The sequence below is a fragment of the Capra hircus genome, chromosome 6, assembly GCF_001704415.2.
Source record: "Capra hircus breed San Clemente chromosome 6, ASM170441v1, whole genome shotgun sequence".
NCBI lineage: Eukaryota > Metazoa > Chordata > Mammalia > Artiodactyla > Bovidae > Capra > Capra hircus.
The window spans coordinates 81646943-81664866 of NC_030813.1; the positions used below are offsets into that span (position 1 = coordinate 81646943).

At 34.1% G+C, this 17924-nt stretch overlaps 1 protein-coding gene across 5 annotated transcripts in view; it reads right to left on the reverse strand.

Annotated features, from left to right (window-relative positions):
* Positions 1-17924, reverse strand: part of EPHA5 (EPH receptor A5) — a 411524-nt gene that overhangs the window by 205150 nt on the left and 188450 nt on the right. For 4 of the 5 annotated variants that reach the window (XM_018049505.1, XM_018049503.1, XM_018049504.1 and 1 more), the window contains exons 4-5: positions 8986-9141; positions 4717-5052 (exon numbers count right to left, since the gene is read on the reverse strand). In XM_018049505.1, coding sequence (XP_017904994.1) covers positions 4717-5052; positions 8986-9141 — 492 coding nt within the window. The remainder of the gene's footprint in view (positions 1-4716; positions 5053-8985; positions 9142-17924) is intronic. The other variant, XM_018049506.1, reaches the window with a different exon arrangement.

A 17924-nucleotide genomic window follows, 5' to 3' on the forward strand; every position in this document is an offset into this window, starting at 1 on the left:
TAGAAGGGGAAACAGTGGAAACAGTGTCAGACTTTATTTTTGGGGACTCCAAAATCACTGCAGATGATGATTGCAGCCATGAAATTAAAAGACACTACTTCTTGGAAGGAAAGTTATGACCAACCTAGATAGCATATTCAAAAGCAGAGACATTACTTTGTCAACAAAGGTCCATCTAGTCAAGGCTATGGTTTTTCCAGTGGTCATGTATGGATGTGTGAGTTGGACTGTGAAGAAAGCTGAGCGCCAAAGAATTGATGCTTTTGAACTGTGGTGCTGGAGAAGACTCTTGAGATTCCCTTGGACTGCAAGGAGATCCAACCAGTCCATTTTAAAAGAGATCAGTCCTGGTGTTCTTTGGAAGGACTGATGCTAAAGCTGAAACTCCAGTATTTTGGCCACCTCCTGCAAAGAGTTGACTCATTGGAAAAGACTCTGATGCTGGGAGGGATTGGGGGCAGGAGGGGAAGGGGATGACAGAGGATGAGATGGTTGGATGGCATCACTGACTCAATGGATGTGAGTTTGAGTGAACTCTGGGAGTTGGTGATGAACAGGGAGACCTGGCATGCTGTGATTCATTGGGTCGCAAAGAGTCGGACACGACTGAGCGACTCAACTGAACTGAACTGATTACAAAGATAGCCAGTAAGCTCTCTCCACAGAAGAAAGTAAAAAAAGACCCTCAGAATTATAGTAATGATCGAGCAAGTGACAATGGACTTATTTTTCAACATCTCAATAAACAGAGATCAACAAAAAATATTTGTTTCCCTCTTCTCAGAACCACTTGTGTGCTTTTACCATCAGCATTCTCTTAAATTTCCGACTCTACGGCATAATTTAGTTTCAACCCCGGGCATCGCCACATACTGTAAAACACCATTCTGAACAACTATGGGAACTGCATCAAACTGAAAGTACCTGATGAAATGGAATTACCATGCCCCCAAATACCTTTGGAAGAATCAAGAAATAAAACCTTTCAAAATAAAGGAATCACCTTTCTTAGTGATATTTCTGATAGTCTGGGACAGGTTGGGACATTCCCTCCAAAATGTTTGTTACAATTTGTAACTCATATCATGTTAATCTAGCCCTCTGATGAAAAAGTCAAAGAGTCTAATACTAATTCAAAACAATTAAAATTTGATCTATTTTAGTTCAGAATTAAGATTCTGTACCTGGGCTTATTAAGGTATGAATACTTTTTGTTTTTCAGTTGGAATGAGCTTTTCGCTCTGAGGATAAAATATACATTTGTACATATTAAAAGTGTCATGATTTAGTTTTTGATAAAGTATGCCCAGTGCAAAATTATTTTAAAGTAAAACCCTAAAAAATAAGTTTATAGAGGAATACGATAAATGCACACTCTTTTGTGAGCTGATAGTGAAACATTCAACATAACTGTTTTCAATGGGATTTTTAATTTTGATACTATGTTGACATATCACTCTCCATCTATCTATCCATCTATCTAGCAGTTATACTTTTGATGACCTAACTAGTAAGACAAAATAAATGATAATACAATAGGAATGAACAACAGAAGTGTTGTCATGTAAATAATCTAAATGCATTTTCTGTAAAAAAAAATTTTATACATCAATTTTTCCAAATCACTAGAAAACTTGAGGAGCTCCATGAAGTTTATTCTTTTTCTAAGTTTGAGCTTAATAAAGCATGGTTTGTATTATCTATGATTTTATCCACTTTGCAATTCGACCGTTAACGTTCTTTATATAATTTATGTATTCAAATTTTTTCCTTTCATTTCCCCTTCTCACACACAATATTCCTTTACCTTTTTGTAAATTACTTTTCCCACCCTCAATCTTCCCACTTCATGTGTGTTTATATTTCTTGACCATGATAATTCCCACAACAACTTTGCAATTCTTTGTCAATCTCAGTACTATTTGTTGAATTCTACAAGGCCCATCCCATAAAGTCCAACTAATTGTAGTATTTAGCTCTCCTTAAAACTTCATCTTTTGACTTGACTATTAATTTACATGCAAAAAAGTATCATTTGAATTCAGATGACTTCTCACAAAAGCAAAATGCTAGACTCCATAATGATTTAATAGCTGGAAAAATGTCTTAAATGCTGTGTAAACACCCATAAATTAATCATTTAATCACTATCCTCAGCATAAAATCATTATTTCTTTTTATAGACTGATGAGCCAGGGTTACCTAATCAATTTCAGTTTCTAGATTAACATATGATTCTTATCTTGAAAAAATTACTATTTTTTTTCTTGTACGAATTGAACATAATTTTGAATCTGGGCTGCTCATATATCACATTGATGTCACTAATATAAATCAATCAGAAAATGACAGAACAAATTATAAATTTGAAACAGATTAAGAAATAAATCCATTTCTCAAAAAACACTCCATAGAGATTGAAACTAAAGTTGAAATCTGTTAAAAGAAGTTTTGTATAAAAACCACATATGGTACAGATAACTTTCTGTAATTTAAGGCTGAGAAAATATTCAGACATTAAAACCAACTACTGTAACCCACTTTCTATAATGTTGGTACTTGATAAATGTCCAGCACCGTGGCATTAAATCTAAGAGTTACTTGAAATCAATAATTTTTGTGAAATTGTTATTTAGTTGGTCTGAAATGTCAGACACTGAGAAAATCTCCATGTTGTTTTTATTTTTTATTTTTTGGTAGGTTTGTAAGGATTTTACAGTATGTACACTCTGAAAACTTGGGGGAAAACACCAAATCAAAAGTCAACAAAGTTTCTGCTATGAATACAAATGTTTGTTTTATATGATAGCCATGCCTTGAATAGTCAGATAAAAAATATTCTTTCTTGATATTTAAAGTATTTGTAGATCAAAAAGCATACTGTGCAGTCCTAAAAGGCCAGTAAGTAAAAAACACCTGGAGCAAATATTTATTAATAATTTCATTTAAAAAACAGTTATCTAGTTCATCAGATAAACATCATTCAAAGAAGATTATGCAAGCTTAAATAATATGCTACCAGGGGACTACAATTCTTAATGATTGTTCAGTATGCTCTCAGTATGTTAATGGAAGATTCACATGTAGAACCAAGTAAGCTTGAAAGATATTGCATATGAAGGCTGAAAGCAAAAGTTTAATCCCAGTATTTTTCTGATGTGAGAAGACAGTTCACATTCACAGAGCACTTGTGGCATCTAGATACTGTGATGAAAAATTAATGTATACTAGTATGCCCTAAGCTGAGTCTATACTGAGGGAAAACCTAATTTTCTCTAATTTTGTCTACCTCTTCTTAGCACTTTTATTAGTTCAACCTTAGGTTAAGAACAAAATGGAGTAAAATATATAAAAAAAATTACTGAGGAAAGTGGCATATTGGTGTACAGTGCTTTTTTTTTGTCATGGAATAAAAAACATGCTATGGATACATTCCACATGGATGAGAACATGAGTGCTTAGAATGATGTTCAGTGAATAATTCAAATATCTTTGTATCCTCTGGGTTACTTTTGAATGTTTCTCTCAGTTTTATCAGTCAAAAACATCTATGAACCCAATGACACATGTTTTTCTTATTCTCAAGAGATAACCACTTCATTTACCTGACACATCCAATAATTCAAATTATTTTGACCAAAATTTGATTACAAACAACATTTTCTTGTCAATCAGATCATTCCACTACCTACAAACTTATACTAACATTACAGGAATTAAGTCTGACCTAATTCAGTCAAACACATCCTATCACACTGTGAGCTCTACTGGCAAGGAAGTCCTCACCAAGCAAAGTCCACCTGAGGTACTTAAGAGGAGACCAATTTATTCCCATGAACTAAGAGCTGAGGCCAAGGAAGAGAAAGAGCATTACATGTAAAGCCCCTTCCTACACAGGCACCTGTTATTGACAAAAACCAGTGATAAGCTACTCATAGGCTTTGAATGGTTCTTGCCACATAATAGGATGAGTTATTAATCAAGACATAGCTTGATTTTTAGCTTACCAGAGAAGAACTGCTCTATATTGATTTACTTAAAATTAAGTATTTGAGGAGAAATTTTAGGGGAATTAATCATTCAAGCAGCACTATTTTCCCTACTCCTTAATATTTCCAAGTTCTTCATATGGAATGTAGATATATTTTCATATGTATGGTTGTTGTACAACAGCTCACAGTTATTGCAATTTTGATAAATGGATTTATCAAAGAAAAGTTGTTTATGCATTTATAATAATAATAATAATAGAAATAATAAGAAAACCTCATTTTAATATGCAAAGAAAATTCAGATGTGGTGCCAAACTAATAAACCTGCCTGATTACATGCTACCTTAATGAATTAAAGAAAAAACTTGAAGTGAATAAAACAAAAATGTAGATCTGAGCTATAATAATTGCACTGTTCAAAATTATGAGGTAAAATATTTTTCACAAATGGATTTGAGCCATAAATATATTTTTTAATGAAAAAATTCAACTAAAATCTATCTTTTGTTTTCTGTCCATAGATGTGTCTGCTATGAAACTTTAGCTAATAAAGCCTAAAACTTAAAAAAAAAAATTCTCAAGGTGTATTCATTCTACTCTAAGTCCTAACCCTCTGGATAATGGGAAGTCCTTTTTCACGTCTCAGGCAACTTAGCCCTGAGCTGGGGAGATAACTGACAGAGCTTGTCCTAAGGTACATGATTTGGTTGGACATCACACTTACCTGCTTGATTTGTGGTTACATTTACAGACACATACTGCCGGGCTCCTGGGCTCAAGTCGGACACTCCATTCACTGCCTCAATCTCAAAGGTATAGTTTGTGTGAGCGAGCAGATCCACCACCATGACAGAGGTGTTTTTCAGGCCGATTTGCTGGGGGAGGTACCTGACATGACCGCCACACTCGTCACACACACCTGCATGGGAGTTGCACTTCTTGCATGCAATATAATATGACACATCTTTCCTTCCACCAGTGTCAGCAGGAGGAATCCATTCCAGAAAGACACTAGTTTCATTAACATTTGAGATGGCATTCCGAGGAGCTGAGGGGGGTCCTGGTTTGCAAAGTAAAGTGAAAAAAACAAATTTTGAGATGATAAAATTAGGCATTGCTTACTACACAAATTTCTGGTCTGAAGAAAAAAAAATAGCTTTGCAATCATTGTTTTAAGCAGGGCAGAATGCAAGAATTATCAATTTGTAATCATCTTTGAAAAATCTTGTTATATTTTTCTCGGGACAATAGTAGGGTTTAAATACTATAGAAATGACTTATCTTGGCAATGTAACGAGTTCAATTAAAGATGATGTTTTGCTTAGTGTATACATAAAGAATTATGGAATAAAACTATGCATGCAAAAAATGTAGATAAAATTATGTATTCAAATAGTGGCAGGTTCTTTGGCAAGTCCAAAGAAAAATTCTCCTTGGGGATTGACGTGATTAAGTCCTCAACGATACTTGTTCCCTGAAAGCTAGGAATTAAACATGAAGGATTTACTAAGCAATGAGTACAGGTAGAAAGAGGATTTATTAGTGTGGCTCTTGACTACAAATTCTACAGAAATTAAAAAGGAAAAACAAAAACAGCCTTAGTTTATCTCAAAGGAAGTTGCATATCTACTGATAAGCCACCAACAGAATTTGGAACCTCCCTCATATGACCAAAAAAAAAAAAAAAAAAAAAAAAAAACAAGAATTTAAGTAGTTGATCAAAATTACAAACTATAATAAAATTTTGCATACTTTGATATGGTTTTAACATTGTGGTTCGGCAAAACTGTGCACTTTACTTAACTGAAAATCTGAAACTTATTTTAAAAATAATTCTCCAAAACACAATTAAGAAGAATGAATGTGTTCAGACCTTTAAAAATCAGCATAATAAATTTATATATAAATAGCAAATGCTATCCACGTGTATAATACTGTATTTCTGAAATAGCAGACTAAAGAGAACTAAAATTGGTTACCTACCAATTGTAACCAATGCATTACTCTGGTTGGGGGTGCTGATAATGAGACAAGCTATGAATGTGTGCAGATGAGAGATATATGGGGAATCTCTGTATCTTCCTCTTAATTTTGTTCTGAACCTAAAAATGCTCTAAAAAAATAGTGTTTATAAAAGAATTAACTGCATATTGTCTGACTCTAGAGTAGATTTTTAGATACTCCGACTTACAGCTTCAGTCCACTGTTAATATTATATGATCAGATGTTCTTGAAGAGAAAACACATTTAGATTTGTTTCAGAATTACTTGGCAAAAATTTCCCAATAGGGAATAAAATGGACTATGAATGGTCCATAGGTGTAAATTAACCTACTCAGGATGACAGCTTAGTTATCTTAATATGTGCTGTCTGTTCTAAACATAGAAGTAAATATTAATTTCTACCTAACATTTATTAAGCCATGACTTCTGAGGACTAAATTTAAAAGTAATAAGAAAGTTACCTAGTATTCATAAAACATCACTTAAAGAACTCCATAATGTAAAAATTGCCAGTTTTGATTAAAAAATATCTACCTTTGCTGTAGTTGTGGTTGAATCCTGTGAATATTCCCATACAATCTCACACACTCCAATATAAAAGTCACTTTTAAATTGAAACAAATACTTAAGATGGAAATACAACTCTTTTTACTACTGCCTTTAACTTTTCTAATAGTGGAAAATTATGGCAAAACTGTAATTTGAGATCAAAATATTACAGGTTATTTTGTGAGAAAAAGGTAAAGTATACTTGAAATAGGACTACTTCAGAAGATATCAAAATTCTGAGTTTTTTTCCTGCCAACTTAACTATACCCACAGTTTCCATCTTTCCTCTAAATCTGTAAAACTGTATCATGGTCTAACTCTTCTTCTGACTCTGCTACCAATAGCCCCTCAGCATGTGAGTGGGGGCACATATGGCTCTCAAAGTCAAAATGAAACTCATATATACAAGGGAAGCTCTAAAGAAGAGGTAATCAGTGAAGACTTAGACTGACACGCACCAAAAAATAAGGTAATGAAATTCTGCCGTCCTGCTAATAGACATGATGTATGAGCCCAAGCAGAGCTGTGAGAGGCACCCTCAATTTGAACAGATTCATTAGAATCTGAATTTTGTTTTTTCTTTTCCTCTAGGTTTGTAGCATTTGGTGTTCCAGAGTACCAGAAAAAATATTAAAAGGAGTTGAATCATAAATTTAATTCCAAAGAGCCAAACAGACAGAAATCAAGTGATCTCATCTGATCTAGGGTATCATCATATGTGGTATTTGTGGTATTATGAATGCAACTAAGAACAGAACACACACACTCACACACTATTTATTAGAAAGATCTTCTACAGGACTCCCTGTCTATTTTGAGAAATGCATACAAATGAGTGTTCCTCTGAGACATAGTTGTAGAAATGCACACACCTGGATACAGAGAAAATATAAACCTCAGGTCCTAAACAAGAGCTAAGCAGTCATTGACACCAGAGCATGGGGTCTCACCCATTCCCAAACCTAGTAATTTTACAGAATGGGAGGCTCATATTCATGCTGAGAAAGAGAATGATCGTGGTTGGACTACTAAAAGAAAAGAATACCTATAAAATTGATGAAATTGAAATAAGTCAAGATATGATTTTCTCTAATTCACCAAAGTATAGTCTAGCCAACATTTCCCCCCACTATTTGGGTTTTATTTTGCTTTGAATAATTGAAGCAATTTCCACTGCAACCAAGATACATCACATTCAATCTCACTTTGTATCTCCTCCATTCAAATGTATCCTCTTAAGAAAGGTATACAATAATGTCATTTACTTATGTGAAGAGGAATTGTTTATAGTTAGTAACCATCTAACCCATAAAAGTATCAGAATGTGATAAAGAATGATCTTTAACACTATAAAGTTAATATCAATGATTTGAGAAACAATGCATATACATTTCACTGACATTATGAAATTCAGGCACTGAAATTCAGATAAAATTTCAGTTGTGATTATTTAAGTAAAGAAATCGTATATCTTTATATATGATACCAGCGAGTACTAAATTTCAAAAAAATTGTCTTCATCTTTGAAGGCAACTACAACCTACAGGGATCTAAAAGAGTACAAAATGGGACATCACGGAAAATGAATGGCAAGGGGAGTTGGGATTCACTATTCTTCCCTTTCATTTGTTTTTGTTTGATTTGCTATAGAGACAAAGACAGAAAAACTAAAGAAGTACTGTCATCAAGCAAACTAACATGTAAATTTGTTTCCTTCTCAGAAATATGTGGCACAGTAGAAAAACAAAAACACCAAAATACTGATAGATATGGAAGTATCCACTGCAAATGTTGGAATAAAATGTTCATTATTCATCTAAGATTATCTGACCATATACTTAATAATAGTTAAGTATGCTCATTGTTAAAAAAACACAACCACTTGAAAATCTTAGTTGACAACTGGTTTTATATTTGACTCTTAAATTTGATTTGCCAACCCGCAGCACTCCATGTTCGTGTAGTGTTTCCTGTCTTAGAAATGACCTTCTCATTGGTCTTCACAGCTTAGTGGGGCAGGTTACAACAAGAAGATAGAAGTATCATGTACTGGATATTTTTGTGATCAGAAAGTTGGCTTGGAAGAAGAGGAAGAAAAATAAAAACAGTTTACTAGGAACAGGGGAATGGATTTGTCAAAGTCATGTTTGGCTACCACGAGCACTCAAATAAATCATAAAGAAAAAAAAAATTTATTTGTGGCCCAGATGTTGAACTTGAAATAAGGGAAAACGGATTCTTGCCACTGTAAATGATAAAAGAGACTTGGATTTCTTAATGTTTACTCAAGAAGATTGGATTCTGGTGAAATCCTATATTGGCAAATTAAACATTATGCCTGTTTTGGGGAAAACGGTAATAGAATGTAACAGGCTCCATCATGCTATTTCTTCAAACTGGTGAAAGTTAGCATCACCAAAGATCCATGGATTTTCCTTACTTGTGCATGCCATTGTGGGTGGATCAGACTCCCTCCTGAAATAATCCTTTTCACAGACACAAGAGGTTGAAGCTTCCTCATGGGTGTAACTGTGAGGTGGACATTTGCTGCAGCTCTGGCTGTGAGGTGAGGCTTTGAAGAACCCAGGTCTGCACACTGTCAAAAGAAATAAGAGACTAAGCTTTTCCCTGGAACAGATGCAGTGTTTGCTTTGTGAATAATGTCATTATTTTGACTAGTATACATAGATTTCATGTAATACCATCCTTTCATTAATTTCAAAATTTTTTCATAAGTTTCTGAATCATAAATAACAGGCTATTCATCCAGATAATCAAATATTTATTTAAAGTATTTAAATAAAACATGATTGGAATATATTTATAATGATTCTTATGCTACAAGAAATATAAAGATGGTCATATGTATTTAAAACAAAGTGCTTTGAATATAACTTTCATTTATGCTATTATTAGAACTTATGTTGAAGAAAAACAAAATTTCAACTATGCTCAGAGAACAGCATGATACACAATAGTTGCTCAAAGTTTTGTTGTTGAATTAATAAGTAAATTAACTGTGTGCTTAGTCACTCAGTCGTATCCAACTCTTTGGGACCCTTTGGATTGCAGTCCACCAGGCTCCTCTGTCCATGGGATTTTTCAGGCAAGAACACTGCAGTGCGTTGCCATTTCCTCCTCCAGGGGATCTTCCCGACCCAGGAACGGAATTCACATCTGTGTTTCCTGCACTACAGGTGGGTTCTTTACACACTTAGCCATCAGGGAATGCTAAAACCTTCACAAAATTCTTAGAATGGAGAGAATGCATGATTGAGCTAGTATATCATTCACATTATTATTAATTTGTATTATACTAATATCAAGAGGATTCAGACTTCAGGGTTTTTGTTTTTCCCACTTTTACTCCATTTTAGAAATTTTCACTGAGATCCTTACTGATCCAACATTCATCTATTCCGGTATCAGTCATGTTTATATCACAAAAATTATAATGCTCTATAAAGGAAAAAAATGTGCCTTATTCAATTTTGCATTTACAATACTTATCACAGTGTTACTACAGAAAGTATTCACATATTGTTATGTAACACACACCTGAGTGAATGACATGGCAAGAAAAATGTAACTGAACTACTCAGAATCACATGAAGAAAATCTCTGATATTTTTGTTAAGTTAGTGGTCAGGTAAGTAAATGTTAACAAGCTAAGTTCCCTTATTCTGTATTCCCTAAGCTTTTACCTTTCTCTTTCTTCTCAATGGGTAATAAAGCCAAATTCAATATTCCGATTGCCCACTATGAACCATGTGAAAACCATAAAACTGATGGTTTGATTACTTTTTCGAGCTTAGTTAACTTAAAGCTAATCAACTATTTATGTTTTTTTTTTCCTATTCTGAAAATCCACTATATATACTCAAGAGAATTTATTCAAGCATCAATGAACATTTGCTAAAGCTTAAAGGTAAATTTGTATTTCCATGGAAATTCTGATAGACATAATGAACTAGGGCTAATTTTCATGTGCTATAAATGATCTGGGGTTTTAGTAATCCATGCTAAGGCTTTCTGCCATCACCATGAATAATCAGGAATTGACAAAAATGAAAAATGAGAAGGTATTTTTCAGTAGATCTAATTATAGCGATAGTAAAACCTAATGCTCTTACAAATTCAGAGTGAATGTGAAGGTATTTGAAAGATAAGAAGAGCTTTTTGATAGTATTAGGGACATTCTCGTAGTTAAATGATTAGGAGAAGATTTAAAATATTATTTTTCTTATAATAGGATTGCTGTAGCAGCCAGTACCATTCTTAGCTAAGTTATCCAATTTTTCTTCTTTTATCCTTTTCACTAAAACCATTCTCACTTCAAACATAATTTTCTTTCAAAGACATGAACTGTCAATCCACACATTCTGCATATTTGGGGCTCATTTATCATTCATGAAACAAAAGTCATTTCTTTTTAATGAATTCCTTTTAATTTAAAAACTTTATATAATATCATATATAACGCTGCTTTTCAATCCTCCATGGGAAGTTAGGAGATAGGAAATGATACAGATGTAAATAAAAAGTAGAAAATCATATCCTTCTCTTCAGTAGAGAAGTTGAACAAAATGCTTTCAGCAGGTGGTGAGTCAGAAATTTTGCTTACCACTAGGGTACAAGGTGAAAAAGATAGATGCGGCCCTGCCTTTATGAGTATTAAAGCCACTGCATGTATAACTATAAATATGATTATGGAGGAAAGAGAAAGAGCAGGGAAGTAAATATGGACACCTTATTTAGACTGGAATGCCAAAGAACACTTCCTTTAGGAAGCTGTCTCCCCTGATATGTAAAAGATAGGAAAATTATCCAGTTTGAGGAGGAGTACTGCAGTGCCTTAGAGGGCAAAATCTTTTCAAGGGAGAGGAAAACAAGTAGGGGGATGGAAAACACTAAAAAGTTGATCAGGGAGATAGTGGGAACAAAGAGACAGAGGTGATGTTAGGGAAGAGGATACCAGGTCAGAAACACATTATGGTTTCTAATATTTGGAACTTTTAATTAATGGATAGTAACAGGTAATTATAATGTTGTAAGCAGAGAAATGTTAATAGTAAATGTTAATATCAAAGTAGTGTGTAAGAGATCATTTCTCTCTAGCATGGGCAATGGATTGACAAGGAGCATGCATGGAGGCATTTGGCCCTTTTGTTTCTGTTGCATTGTTCTGGAAACAGACAAGAGTGGTTCCAATCACTCTTATCACCACAAGAGTGGTGATAGATAAGAGTAGGTAAATTCAGGAGATGAATATGAGGGCAAATCAGCCACATTTCATGATACATTTAATAGATCAGATGTTACGAGTGAAAAATCCTAACAATGACTCTAAGGTGTTTGGCTTAAACTTCACAAGCAATACTGGTGCCATTTTCTCAGACAGAGAACACTAGATATGAAATGTATTTGGGGAGATAGTAATTATGTTTAAAGTATTATTTAATTAGAGGTGGCTAAAGAAATCCAAATAGAAGTATAGGGAGGAAAACTGTAGGGTTCAATGCATTCCAAGAAAAAATATCAAAAAATCATTAATTATCCATTATCAAATCATGGCTCTAAATCCAAGTGGGACATGCAATGTTGCTACACAATCTTTTTGTTGTTCAATAGCTTAGTCATCTCCAAATCTTTGCAACTCCATTGACTGTAGCATGCCAGGCTTCCCTGTCCTTCACTATCTACTGGACATTGCCCAAACTCACATTCATTGAGTCGACGATGTCATCCAATCATCTCACCCTCTGTTGTCCCCTTCTCCTCCTGCCTTCAATCTTGGTATTATTTATTTAGTTAGCATCAGTCCTCAGGATCAGCTTGAGTATTTTGGAGCTGTCCTTTCTTCTAATTCCTTACAAGCTCTATTCCTTTGTGAATCTCATGGTACATGCATGTGTGCTGGGAAATTAGAAGTCATCAGAGAGGAAGTTTCTTACTTTTCTACAACCAAATCTCCAAATCTATATGCACTTGGATCTTTCTTCCTATTAAAAGGGACGTGTATCTTTGCTCTTGGGAGCTTGCCTGGTGCCTCAGATGGTAAAGAATCTATCTACAATGCTGGAGACCTGGTTCTATCCCTGGGTTGGAAAGATCCCCTGGAGAAGAGGATGGCTACCCACTCCAATATTCTTGCCTGGAGAATCAGTGGACAGAGGAGCCTGGCAGGCTACAGTCCATGGGGTTGCAAAGAGTTGGGCATGACTGCGCAACAACACATGTCTTTGCTCTTAGCAAAAAAAAAAAAAAAAAATATATATATATATATATATATATATATATATATATATATATGCTCATTTGAATTGGAGACCCATCTGCACTCTCTCTTAGAGTCATCTTCCAAGTGTCTACTATCCCTTTTACAAAATCAGGGGTACTCTCAATTGTCCTCTCTCTCTCAATCTCCCTCTCTCTCTTTCTCTTGGTCTCACCCTTTCTCCTCCCTCCCTCCCTTTGTCATTATCTGGAGCCTGATACACTTTCCAGAACTATCTAATGGAAACAAAGTGAAGCAAAAACAAAACGCATAGCACAACACAGTCAATCTTGCTTGACTTCATTTCTCCCCATAGCAATTAAATAGTAAACAGTTTGGTTTCCATGCAGAACATAACTTCATAAATCATTTTTCCACACGTGCATCACAAGTTCCTCATTCTAAGTCACATGTTGACACATTCCACAACACGGCCACTTCCTTTGTTAAGAATGTAGCCCTCTGGATGCCATACTTCTCCATGGCATTTGACCATATCCTCTTTTGGGAAACTCCTATTAATTTTATTACAAAATGCCAGCACAGCCTACAAGTTTCCAGACAATATTTAAGAAACCCTTTAAATGTAATCTCCTATCACACTCTCTATGTCCATCAATACCAACTGACTTGCAATGTCCAGAACTTGAGAAACTTCTTTATCTGGCTTTGAATATTGAAGGAAAAGCATTCTAGGTCAAAAGACAAGAAGTATAAATTGAGAGAACAGGGGTGGTACAACAAGCTTGTAGTCCTTGATAAAAGACTTGTATTTAATCTGAACACATCTGGAAGACTCTGTGTGTATTTATTTTTTGAGGGTGCTCTTTCTGCCAAGCACTGTGGCAGGGAATATCTGTGTGGTGGTGAGAAAAAAAAAAATTCTACTTTATATTCTGAAGCAACAACACATTTAGGAGACAGAAAATAAATAATAGTCCAAAAAAGTAAAATTTACTTTTTACCTTTTAATCTTGACAATATTCCACAAAAATTATTTAGGTAAGAAGTAAAATTTTTCTAAATTCCAACTTGATATAATTCATTCAAAACAAAGGAAGCTTCTGGAGCAATGTTGTTTCATAGAACTCTTGTACATTACCTAAATATTTGAAAATACTATGCAAGTCCATTCAAGTTGAACAAGGAACAAGACCAAAGAAACACACCCCATGTTAACATTTTCATGAGGCTATCTTAGCAGTCCTCTGGAGGGATGGAAACTAGTTTTAAAGTTCCTATTCTGTCAGTGCTTCCTTACTCATTTTAAGTTCTATGTTTCCTAAGATGCTTGTGCTAAATCCGTGATTACATGTTTTCTTATACATCCTTTAGACCTTTGAACTATTTGCTTAGTGTTTCTTTTATGGAAGATAGAAACTATGTTGACAAAATTTTATGTGTAGATTTTCTCATCTGCTCCCAACTCATATAAACATTCTGGAGACTGAAAACTGTTCATTTGGTTTTCATCATATGAAGCATAGTTCTTTGTACTGAGTACAGATTCATCAGTATTTATGGGTATAAATGGTATGTTTCTTTCTCAGGGTCTAAATGGTACGGCAGGAACTTAAAAATAGCTTGTTAATGAGAATTGTCTAAATATTAAGTTCTGGCAAGAAAAAAAATATAGTATTACAACCTTACTCACTACTTTAGAAGTTTTGCACAAACTACCAACACTGACTCTCATAGATATCAGTTTAAAAACAAGGATGTTATAGATATCAATTAAAATACAGTTTTGAGATTTAAACATAAGATGCAAATCATCAATATTCAAATGTCTGTGAGTGGGTGTGTGTGTGCACGTGCGCACTCAGTCATGTCTGACTCTTTGCAACCCCATGGACTGTAACCCACCAGGCTCCTCTGTCCATGGGATGTTCCAAGCAAGAATACTGAAGTGGGTTGTCATTTCCTACTCCAATTCAAATGAATAAAGGCTGTCAATTGTTAAAAGTGTGAACAGGTGCTGCCTAGTCTGATTAGGAATTCTTTCAATCTTCAAAGTTACCAAAAATGGATAGTTGATATGCTAGGATTTTTTCAACTCTTCTCAATTAAATTACTTGTAATGTTTCCAAAATATTTCAGTCTTAAAGATTCATCACTGTTGGGATTCTTAAGTGAATCCATTTTGCAAGTCAAAGTCAACTGTCAATAAACATGGGAACCAAGAAAAATAATTTAAATTAATGTAAAATATATTGTTTTAATAATTTATAATATTAGAATTATCTCTATTAGAATTAAAATAGATTATTTAAATATATATAAAGGGCAATGGGAATAAAAATGCACAAACTCCTGTCTGTAGAGTTTAAGATACAAGTAAAGTTCAAAACATATTGGATTTATCCCATTATACTTTATTAAGAAAGACAGAAAATCACTAGGAACAAGGTTTTTACCACAGTTCTTTGATATGTAAATTTTCAGAGGATAAAAGCTATGTCAAATTTGCTATTTAAATAGATTTTTAAAAATAAAGTGTCCACAAGATAGTTCAGGCAAAATTTAAGAGATGTGTTAAGAAAAAGAGCATAAAACAACATGCTAGAAGAAAATTACAACTCAAAGTATTTCCAATAACATTTACATCAAAATTTAATGATAATAGCAGATTTATTCTTACATTTGAAATTTACATTCAGTATAAAAAACCTACATTAAAACTGAACCTACATTAAAATAAGATTTAAAACTATATAACAGTTCTTGAATACTTACAAAGAGAAACAAGAGAAAGATCCTAATTTAGAATTAAGTTTCTAAATAACTTTCAATGACTGAAAGCAATAGAGCTAATTGGAATACTGAGAAAAATACCAGAGAAAAATAAAATACTGTTGATAAATACTTTAAATTTCTCTATATAGTATATAAATATGTATGTATGTATATAATTTACTCACCAAATATAGACAGAAGCTCAAAGAAATATCTATATTCATAAATAAAGAATAAAATAAATTGCTATATATCCTTTACATATTCGCTCAATCAATATATGCAGTAAACCAAGCCTATGTGTCATAAATGGTACTGGACATATAAATATAAGTAAAACCTAATAATTGCCATTATGTCATTAAATAACTCAGTGATGTGGCTAATGTTTATATGTTGACTGGCACATAATTGTGTGTTAAATCATTCAGTCATGTCCAACTCTTTGTGATCCTATGGACCATAGCCCTTCAGGCTTCTCTGTTCTTGGGATTCTCCAGGCAAGAATACTGGAGTGGGTTGTTATGTATTCCCCAGGGGATATTTCTGACCTAGGGATTGAACCTGCACCACTTAAGTTTCCTGCACTGGCAGGTGAGTTCTTTACTGCTAGCATAACCTAGCACACATTTTTAAAAGACACTCAAAATGACAATTAAAAAATAAAATAAAAATAGCATCTTCTGGTGTGTTGTTGTTCAGTTGCCAAGTCATCTCTGACTCTGTGCCACTCTATGGACTGCAGCATACCAGGCCTCCCTGTCTCTTAACCTCTCCCAGAGTTTGCCCAAGTTCATGTCCATTGAATCAGTGATGCCATCCAACTATCTCATCATCTATATTCCCCTTCACTTATTGCCTTCAGTATTTCCTAGCACTAGGATATTTTCCAGTGAGTTGGCACTTCACATCAAGTGGCCAAAGTATTGGAGTTTCAGCTTCAGCATCAGTTCTTCCAATGCATATTCAGGGCTGATTTCCTTTAGGTTTGACTGGTTTGATTTCCTTGCAGTCCAAGGGACTCTCAAGAGTCTTCTCCAGAACCACAGTTCGAAAGCATCAATTCTTCAACATTCAGCCTTCTTTACGGTCCAACTCTCATATCCGTACATGATTACTGGAAAGACCATAGCCTTGACTATACTGACATTTCCAGGCAAAGCGATGTCTTTATTTTTTAATATGCTATCTAGGTTTGTCATAGCTTTCCTGCCAAGAAGCGATCGTCTTCTAATTTCATGGCTGCAGTCACTGTCCTCAGTGATTTTAGAGCCCAGGAAAAAGAAACCTGCTACTGCTTCCACCTTTTCCCCTTCTATTTTGAATAAAGTGATGGGATCAGATACCATGATCTTAGTTTTTTTTAAATATTAAGTTAAGGCAGCTTTTTCACTATCCTCTTTCACCGTCAACAAGAGGCTCTTTACTTCCTCTTCACTTTCTGCCATTAAAATGGTATCATCTACATATCTGAGGTTGTTGATATTTCTCCTATCAATTTTGATTCCAGTTAGTAACTCTTCCAGCTTGGCATTTCGCATGATGTACTCAGCATATAAGTTAAATAAACAAGGTGACGATAAACAGCCTTGTCATACTCCTTTCTCAATTTTGAACCAGTCCTTTATTTCATATAAGGTTCTAATTGTTGCTTCTTGACGCACATATAGGGTTCTCAAGAGATAGGCAAGATGGTCTGGTATTCCCATCTCTTTCAGTGTTTTCCACAGTTTATTACGATCCACACAGCCAAAGGCCCTATGTAGTCAGTGAAACAACAAATGATGTTTTTCTGAAGTTTCCTTGATTTTTCTATGATCCAGCAAATGCTGGCAATTTGATCTCTAGTTTCTCTGCCTTTTCTAAAACCAGCTTGAATAGCTGGAAGTTCTCAGTTCATGTACTGCTGAGATCTAGCTTGAAGGATTTTGAGCATAACCTTACTAGTATGGAAGATGAGTATGATTGTCTAGTAGTCTAAACAATTTTATAGCACTATGTATGTGTTATGCATATCCTATGAGTATGTCTGAATGTGTATGTAAACAAAAAGCTTCTTTCAGTAAGATGTATCCACATATATTATTGTAAATTATAATATAATTATATAAAATTGTATATGATATATTTATACAATATATTTTATGTTATACATTGTAAATAAAATATAGCTGTGTGACTTTAGAAATTGTTTAGGATTGTATTACTTTCAGATTTTTATGTTTCCTAATCTATTCATTTATAGAAGTACCATGTCATGTAGGGTCAGTGATCAATACTAATACTGAACTTAACTTCCTCTCATAGTCTAGCGTAAGGCACCTCCTCTAGAGGTCACAATAGAACAGAGTATCCTCATATTTAGT